The 9,580-nt window shown below is 37.0% G+C and overlaps 2 protein-coding genes across 2 annotated transcripts; both read right to left on the bottom strand.

The window, feature by feature from the left end:
- Positions 1-2,214: 2,214 nt before the first annotated feature.
- LOC115926415 (short-chain collagen C4-like) lies at positions 2,215-4,862 on the bottom strand. The gene is made up of 3 exons (XM_030991104.1): positions 4,832-4,862; positions 4,277-4,429; positions 2,215-3,197 (listed from the first exon to the last, which is right to left on the bottom strand). The coding sequence occupies exons 1-3, from the start codon at positions 4,860-4,862 to the stop codon at positions 2,707-2,709; spliced, it is 675 nt and encodes a 224-aa protein (XP_030846964.1). The 3' UTR covers positions 2,215-2,706.
- Positions 4,863-5,691: 829 nt separating this feature from the next.
- LOC115926414 (collagen alpha-1(I) chain-like) lies at positions 5,692-9,348 on the bottom strand. The gene is made up of 3 exons (XM_030991103.1): positions 9,316-9,348; positions 6,610-6,862; positions 5,692-5,845 (listed from the first exon to the last, which is right to left on the bottom strand). Exons 1-3 carry the CDS (start codon positions 9,346-9,348, stop codon positions 5,706-5,708), a joined length of 426 nt encoding a protein of 141 aa, XP_030846963.1. The 3' UTR covers positions 5,692-5,705.
- Positions 9,349-9,580: the final 232 nt, after the last annotated feature.

Raw genomic sequence — 9,580 nt, 5'->3', positions numbered from 1 at the left:
ATAAAGAGCCATTCTAACCAAAACGGGTTAAAATTAAAAAAAAGACATGTAGAATAATGTTTGACGGAGATTCCGAACATGACAATGATTTTTCTTAATAGAAATCATCAACAATTCTGAAATCTAGCTTTAAAAATAAAGACTCAGAACGCTAAAAAAAACAGCCCAGTTTCGAAGTCAGTGTATTGCCAACTGTTTATGACGTCACTGCAGGCGCCTCTCCGGTGAAAAGGAGGATGATTTAGGAATTAAAATGTCTTTAAAAATGCAAACTATGATATTAATTGGGGGAAAAAAAGACGTTTTTCCGGAAAAGAATATGCACTTGATAATCCCAGTACGTTTCCAGTACACACTTTCGTCATTCATAATGTAAGATCCTTAGTTGTAGGACAAATCGGACATGCGCGCAATTAAATGTCGTCAAATGCGTCATCAAGGCCACGTGACCGTATTACTCTTTTTCGAGGGGCGTAGCCCAGCAAGCGTGAGAACTGTGAAAAATAGTAGGTTATTATCATTTTTTGGTCAACTTAGAGATTTTTTGAAAAATCAGAGGCTGGAATATTAATATATAAGTAGAGGTGTATTCATGTTTTGAAAGGCTGTGTTAGGTGGGTAAGAGTAGCCTTTTAAGGTTCATCATTCCGAAGATTTGCAATACCAAACATCACTTTACCATTATACCAGATGGTTCATACTTTTGAACATGACATTGTTGCGTCATTCCAAAAGTTCGATAAACCAAAGGTTCGTTATTCTGAGAGTTAAATAGGGTTAATTTTGTATGGACATATCCATATCTCTATAGCTATAGGGCGCGATACATTATAGGAGGAAGGGAGAGAGATAGAGGGTAACAATAAAGAGGGCGTGTGTGACGGAGAGACAGACTGAAAGATAAGTATTGACAATACCACGTAGACAACAGAGAGATAGAGAGGGAGAACTTAAAGATGTAGAAGAGAAGGAGAGAGAGAGATAGAGAGAGAGAGAGAGAAAGAGAGAGAAAGAGAGAGAGAATAGAGAGAGAGAGAGAGAGATATTTCAGATGAATAGCTGATTTCCGATTTCTCACTGACCGATTAATGCCAAACACACAAGTTTACTTCTTTTGCATTTTAAGTTTTCTTGATCCTCCTCCCCTCTAATCCTCCATCTGACATGTGTTCTAATCTTCCAATGAACTAACAAACCGTACAATATTTGTTAACCAAACCGTTTGGCAAATTCATTAGTTTTGTCCATGACCATAGGAAATATTCGAACACTGCTATGTCATGAAATTACGTAATTACAAGACAAACAGTATGCTCCATTGATTCAATGTATTATTGTTGCAACGAAAACATTATATTTTAATATGTAGATCTCTTGAGATACTCGCTTCTTTTAATTTATTTCTTATTAAATTAAATCAAACGTACCTTACAGAAAAATATATTTGTTATAAGGATAGATCCATTCAAATATTTCGCAAGAAATGGAATGTGCTAGAATTAGGATGATATAGTAACCTGTTATGTTGTCCGTCCTTTTTCTTTGTTTTTATCCATACTCTCGGTTTCTACTCATACTATATTTATAATCATCTTGTAATATGATAATGATATATTTAAAATATATGTGTTTCATTTTAATTTGTATTATGTATGGATGTTTTAACTAAATACAAATAAAAAAAATTAAAAAATGAAATTACGTAATCTGAATCTGATTTCTGAAGGCAGTACAATAAGGTAGGACAACTGAAATTGTCCTTAAATCTATTTCTTGAAAGTCATTGCTATTTTGTTATCCCCAAACGATAAAGAGGTTCCTGGTTGCATTATTCTAAGGTGCGTTTGATTTTGTCGGTATAATTATTAATCCATTTGTATAATAAAAATAGGCCAGTGAGCTCTATAAAATTAACCATCTACATCAATCCCGAGTTGTAACTCTGTAGAATAATGAACAGGTAATCAAGATTTATAGATGTCGCCTTCGTATTTATTTGAGCATGACCACCCATAGATGGAAAAACATGATATGATATGAATAAGAAACACAGTTTTATTAAAAAAAAAAAAATCTCCATAGGCAGATAAGATTGATCTAAAGCAAGCAAGTTCCCGTCAACCATTACGGGCAACACTAGGTACACCTCCACACATTTTGAATTATAAAGGCAATGTCTGTTTAATTAATTAAATTCAATTAAAGTAAATTCTTAATATTCACATGTACATTAAACGATCAATATGTTTCGTTTCACACTTCTGTAAAAAATGAAAGCTAATTTGTTTCAGAAAATTCAGGTTTATAGCAACAGAACTATTCTTTCCTAAATAAAAAGAAAATCTACCATGAAATTCAATAAACATTAACAATATTTAGAGAACCATCGACAAACGAGGCCTAATTTTATCAGAAACTTTATCACTGTTGTGTATAAAAACTGAGGTTTTCACTCGATCACTGGTATGTGTCTGAAACTAAGGTGGACATTTTATCACTATTGTGTGTAAGAAACTAAGGTTTACACTTTATTACTGGTATGTGTATGCAACTATAATGTATATACATTTTATCACAGTCTGTCGTGTGTATGAAACTAAGGCTTACACTTTATCACTTGTGTGTGTATGAAACTAATATATTTTAAAAGCATAACAAGAACTGTGTCAAACTATACACAACGAACAAACATTTATTAGTAGGACTTTAGATAGTACAGACAGCGCATGTAATTTCGTAACCGTCGATGTAGGGTCCACAATCCAAGCCCCCACCCGCCAGACACCGGACTTCTGTCATGAACAACAACCCGCCTCCTTGATTCCCCTGGGTCCCCGCTTTAGGAACCATCTCTCGGTCCACACACACGAATTCCGATCTCTTGGTTGTGTATTTCTCTGCCATAAGATAACCAGCGTACTCTAAACGCCATTCTTGAGAAGGACACACGTTGCGGGCAGGAATCATAAGTTTGCTGGTGCGGCCAGAGGGCGCCCTGCAGACTGCACAGGTCGGAGTCTGGTCATGCATTGGTTGCATGCGTGAAGGACCAGTATTGAGTTGGTATTCAGTAGAGAATAGTAGGGCTCGATCAGCGTGTGTGGAAGTTTCTACTTCGTCATAGATAGGCTCTTCTGGCATGCAGAGATGATTTGAGCCGCTTCCAGTATGACCGTAGTGTGCACCTCCAATAGAACCTGAATAAATCACAAAGCAATGTAACACAAACAAAGGTAAACCCACTTAAGTTCAAATTCATCAGAAACTAATTTCAGACTGATGTGGGACCAATGACAACCACTGAAGGCAACTCCGAAACGCAAACCATGTGATCTACTGCCTGATGACATAATCTACGACACGTCTACGACCCATGACGGCATCTGAATTTGGCACTTGGGCTAATTCCCATGGTTGGTAATGGGATTACATACTTGTATAGGTCATTAATTTTGTCAAACAATTAGCACAGCGGGTACGTCACCGGAATGTGGATGACATGGTTCGTGTTTCGAGTCCCGCCATTAGTATGCTTTGGCGATACATTAATCTACATTTGTCACTCTCTACCCAGGTGAAGTAAACGGGTACCTGGAAAGAATTAATTATTTCAAACATTCTTAAATGCTTTAAGAGACTTATGGCAGCGAATATAGATGACTTCAGGAAAATTATATTACTTGTAGGCTCCTTGAGCATCCCATAGGATTAATATTTGCGCAATATAATTGTACATATTATTATCTTAGCAGTTATAGCCATTGTAGCTATTGCTATCCTAACATTAGTGATTGTTTATTATCTCTTTGTTATTGCATGACATTCACTTTACATTTTTGTTTTATCTTGCATATACTGTATAAAGAACGGTCAGACATTACAATAACCCAAAGAAGTTTGCGTATTTTGTGCATTCACTTAATTCCCACCGTATCTTGTGCACTTAAGTTTCCGCCAGTGATACTATTGAAAGCATGTGTTTCGTTTGTCGCGATGAAGAACCTTTTGTTGCACAAAATACGATGAATTATAGGTTACAGCATACAATTAAACAAGATTGCAAAGACTTTCGAAAAATGAACTCGAGGATATTTCATACCGTATTGTGTATTCAATCATGTTTAAATACTTATGTTAAAGTGTTTGCACGTTTCAATATGACAGACGCACAAAGACTAATGAAATTACATGTGCTGGATTTTCGGAAAGTCCTTGCAATCATGGAAAAAACATGTGCAGAGTTTTCCCCCATGTGATATTGCCTGTGTGTTCCAACCTGAATAGATGAGTTCTGCATCTTCGGGACATACATCGTTGCCCCAGCGAATATAGATGACACCAGGGAGACTTGTAATGTTACCTACTGCAGGCACTACCGTATCACCAGCTGGGTTTGTTTCGTCGCTGGGTGAAGTGAGTGTTTCTTGAGCTAAAATTTTAAACATTCAGAAGTTTTATTGGCATCCATAGAGACAAAATTCAATTGTATTTCAGACGTTTGGATATCTATATTCGTAGTATTGGAATGCCATCATTAGTGGTAAATTCAATCGGGATTATAAAAAACAGGATTCAGCCTGTGTGTACTTGATCGTTGTTTGAAGGGTGTTTCCTCAGCTAAAGTGTTAAACATTTAGGATTTTTATATTTTATTTTATAACCGATATTATCCAATGTGGCTTATAATAAATTAAGCCAAACAAGCTACAAACATATGTTTTGTGTAACTTGCCCGGCTTATATTATGTTCTCATCATTATTAATGACTAATTTACACGTTTGCCTTTTTAAGCGGCAGCTGTTATTACATTAGAATGTGAAAACCACACACCATCGAGTGACCTCCCACTATCCATCTCCATATTGTATTTTTTGATATAGGCTTATACAGCGTGAGTCAAAAAAAAGTTTACACCTAGAAAATTGCTAATTATTTTAAAAATCATCTATGAACAGTAAATTATTATACATCTCATGAAAGAGCGTTTTATCCCAAATCCTTTTGTAACATTTTTGTGTGGTATGTGTTCACACTTGGATGAACAGGAGGCACTGTTTGCGAGAGTGCAAAAATCGACTTGCGCCAAAGTTGCTTATGTGATGTTTGAATAAAACAATTGGGGTTTGGGTATTAATTTGGTCTTTGCAGATCCAAATAACATCCCTAACAAAATTAATCTTGCCACACATATCAAATAACGAATATCAAATATCAACGAACATTTATGCGCGTGTGTGTGTGTGGGTGTGTGTGACTTTGCCCTTTGCAAAAAGCATATGTAATGCATTTCATTTGATACATTCAATTCACTCTCTCACTCCGCTAATCCCAACATAATACATACTATAGGCATCACTTTGGCGCATGTCGATGTTTGCACTCTCACAAACAATGCCTCCTGTTCATCCAAGCGTGAACACATACCACACAGAAATGATACCAAATGATGTGGGATAAAACACTCTTCCATGAGATGTATAATAATTTACTGTTCACAGATGATTTTTAAAATAATCAGCAATTTTCTAGGTGTAAACTTTTTTGACTCACACGGTACAGGTAGTATCTATTTATTGTGTAAATTTTCAAAGACAACAGGGAGTTACAATATTCGTGTTTTCAAATATCTTGAATTTTATTTCGCTAGCTCTGCATTCTCCGGTTTATGAATGTTATACAAGTTCTGCGTGCGTGCCATATCGTGTCAGATGTATGTTGTTATAGGTCTACCTTGTGGAATCGTCGACGCATCCCGTCCGTCTCTGCCATCCCTTCCGGCAACCCCTTGTGGTCCTGGGGGACCTATTCGTCCAGGAACACCAGCAGGACACAAGAAACATTGACCTAAAGAAGAAACAGCATATATTTATATGTCGTATCAAGTAAAATAGCTCTTTCTGAAGGTTACTCTCAACCTGGATGATAATGACCTACGTCATACGTTCCATTGATAAATTTCTTATTCTTCTACTTGACTCATAGATATTTTAGTTTCAAATGTTGATATCTCCTTTGTTCGGACTTTCAATGCATGGACTTTACGTGGTCAACATGACCTATGGCTCTGGAAGTTCGTTTTGGTATTGAGGCTCTCTTATGTTTCTCTTTTCTTCTAGTTAACGCATCTGTTAGCCTCAACAGTGTTTCTATCTTCATGAAGTTAACCGGTACTGTCCTAATGCCACTAATGCAGTGGTTTCCGATTAGATTTCCGAAATGTTGAGGCCTCAAGGCCTGCCAGGTGTCCAATGCCCATTGCAAAAGATACATTATTTGCTGATGTATACGCAATCGACTTACGGGGTCTAGTATTTTTTGGCATGCCTAGGTGAGAGTATCATCATTCGCAAGGTTAATGAAACGTGAACATTAGATTTCTTGGCGCACGAACTAATTTTTCTACATAGTTGAGCCTTTGTGTGCGATAGGCATTAGAGAAATAAGAAACGTCTGGTCTCTGTTTCTTAAGACTTGTTATCAATAAATACTTACAATAACTATCATAAGCTATACTGAAATCATTGCATTTGATTTGCCGAGAGGAAATTTGTCATATAATCTTAGCATCTGTTATCGAATTTTAAGAACCTTGGACATGGTGTTCATACCAGAATACATAGGCCATGAGTATGGTCCGAATGGGTTCTGACCCAGGCTTGGCTGCTCGGCGCCTGATGATGTGACCGATGTCGGGACAGTCGATGGCGAGTCGACTTGCCTTCGACGTCGTGTCTTTTCAGGTTCTCTCAGCTCAAACTCGGTCCCGACAGAGTCAGGAATGTGAATCTTGGCCATCATTGATGGATTCTTCGCGACGAGCTCGAGAGTTGAGAAGGAACGAGTGATCTCAGCAACGGATTCCTACATGATTTTGTAGTTGAAAAGTTAAGATACATTAAAAAAAAATTATTAATACGTACCCTCGATATTATTTTCTTTTATTAAGGCAGTGTTGATATTGAATTGTTTTCTGGTTTTGCCTTCCAACCCTACGACAAGTTGCCAGTAGACTATAGGCATTTTGGCCACAAACAAGTTTATTAATTGTCCGCCTTCGAGTAGTATTAGTATATTTTGAAGATTTTAATCATTCATAAAAAGATGAACTAAAAGGTGATCTGAAAGTGAAGTATAAAATTACACTGTTTTAGTATAAATTAATCTCTATAATCCGTTAAAATGAAATTAATATGTGCAAGAATAAATAGAGAAATATATGTGTATAGAAGTTGGCGTTGTATGCCTTGTGTCGACTAACAACTCTCAAATCATGTGTAATGAAAATAGGCCTACACGAAAGAAAAATTGATACAGGTCAAAACGTTTTTTTACACACAAAAAAGAGAGAGAGAGTTGTCCCACATGAAGTCACTATGATTTACTTTAACCATCCATCCAGGCAAATAAGATTCTCACTCGTTGAGTCGTGAAACGAAAATGAGAAATTCATTCCTTGATGATATTGATTTTCCTTTTCCATTTTGGTTTCTGAAATATTTGAAAGGTTGACGCTTGGTGTTCGGTACATTAGTGGACTATTAAACTCGACTCACTTATGCGCATAACAAACAACGCATCGCGTACACGACGCAGTCGACAGGCGCCTTTGGAGGTGGCGTTACTTAATGCAAAATTAACAGTTAACACATTGTGTTGAATTCGCTAAAATCATTGCCTTCACAGTTTTAATTAGCTGGGGTAATTGGCGATCGGGGTGTTATCTATCCCAGAACTTATCTATTTACAAAGAGTGGAGACAGTGGAGGTCGCTTCTGATTGGTCAATTATTTCATGGAGCATCGAATAGTTCCCTCCCATAGTATTAGACTAGCAAACCATCAAAAAGGGCCTTGAAATAGGATTCCATGTTTTTTTTTTTTTTTTTGTTGTTGTTGTTGTTGTTGTTGTTGTTGTTTGTTTTTTTTTTTTTTGGGGGGGGGGGGTTTAATACATAGCATCCTTGCTTAGGATCTTGCAAAAATACTAGACAATAACATGTAGGGGTGGATTCCACGCGCCATATTTACTTTAAAATATCACTATTTGCTGATGACTCGTCGCAGCCTGTCTCCCCAACAATGATCGTGTATTTGTCTTTGTATGTATAATGGGCCCTCATCCATGATCAAAATTAAAGGTTTTCTTCACGTTATTAGATATATATTTATGTTGTCTTGCTGAAGTAAAATATGCTTTCTTGTACAGTAATTTATTTCGAATAGAAAATGCCTTCAAGTTGTATGTATTAAGGTGTCATGTCAAGAGAAAATAGATACCCGCTCTTAGTTACATTCATCTCATTTAATTTTGTTACTACAGAACAGCGGAAACCGTTAATTTTGTGAAAACAAAAATCAGAAATGGTTAGAGTATTGTAATTACATGAGAAAAGAAAATGTTAAAGCTAATAAGGTGTTTTTCTTCCTCGCTCGCTGACAATATTTTGACAGCTAGGCCGCGCCCGAGTATATATTATATCTTTTATTTCAAAATTACTTTGTTACCACACTCATTACATTTAGAAACATGATGAATAAGGGCAACGAGAAGCCCAAATAGCCTCATATTCGTGTATCAAGGTCGTGACCGAATGTATCATTTGTATTCATGTACATATGGCGGCGAGGTGCCCGCATACAGTATTTTAAATCATTTGTTAGTGTGTTGAATTTTATGTTTACCCCTTTGGAAATGTCTTTTCTTTTTTTATTCTTGCTCTTTCGTTAAATAACGAAACAAATGTGCCCACACATGTATACATAGCACTTGACAAGTGCCAGAGTAATGCAAAATAAATAATCTGTGAAGAATTTGGGATTGGGAGAAACTTTCCATTTCCTAGGAGGGTACCGTGACTAACAAAAAGTTGAAATAACGCTGCTCCAGCAAAATGTATTTCCATGCATTTTGATATGCGCAGGACATTTACCTAAAACTTACATCCTGCGTGGAAAACAGCAACCGGTAGTGGTGTTGCATAAATTATAATCAAAGGGAAATGTGTAGTAATGAGGAAGATAACGTGCTATGGTATTTGAACAAATGTTGGTTCATGCATGGGATTTTATGGGCTCGTAGCCATCTCTCAATGTGTCAGATTTTTTTCTTCTATTGAATCCTGATTGTCCACGGGGAGGTAGTTTTCCTGGGGGGGGGGGGGTAGTTGACCTCGGGGAAAATGTCCTCGGTGGGTTATTGTCCTCGGGGGGTAGTTGTCCTCGGGGATAATTCCCCGGGGAGTAATTTTCCGGGGGGTAATTTTCCTTGGCGGTAGTTTTCCGGGGGTAATTTTCCGGGGGTGATTGCCTTAGAACCTCTTTACCCCATCTTTTGTCCACTTCAGGCATGGTGTTATATTTTCACTTCATTTTGTTCTTGTACTCTTTTAACGCCTTTAACTTTATCTTCCCTTTCTTCTCCCTCTTTTACTTCTCCTTCTTTTCCCTCATCTTTTTCTTCTTCTTTTTCTTCGTCTTCCTCTTTTTTTTTCTTTATCGTCTTCTTCTTCTTTTTTCCCATTTTCCCCCTCCATTTTCGCTCCCTATTGCTTGTTTCTATACCTTTTTCCCCTCTCAGCCT

Source organism: Strongylocentrotus purpuratus, unplaced genomic scaffold (assembly GCF_000002235.5).
Source record: "Strongylocentrotus purpuratus isolate Spur 01 unplaced genomic scaffold, Spur_5.0 spur5_scaffold_2, whole genome shotgun sequence".
NCBI lineage: Eukaryota > Metazoa > Echinodermata > Echinoidea > Camarodonta > Strongylocentrotidae > Strongylocentrotus > Strongylocentrotus purpuratus.
This window is presented reverse-complemented; position numbering and strand designations above follow the sequence as displayed.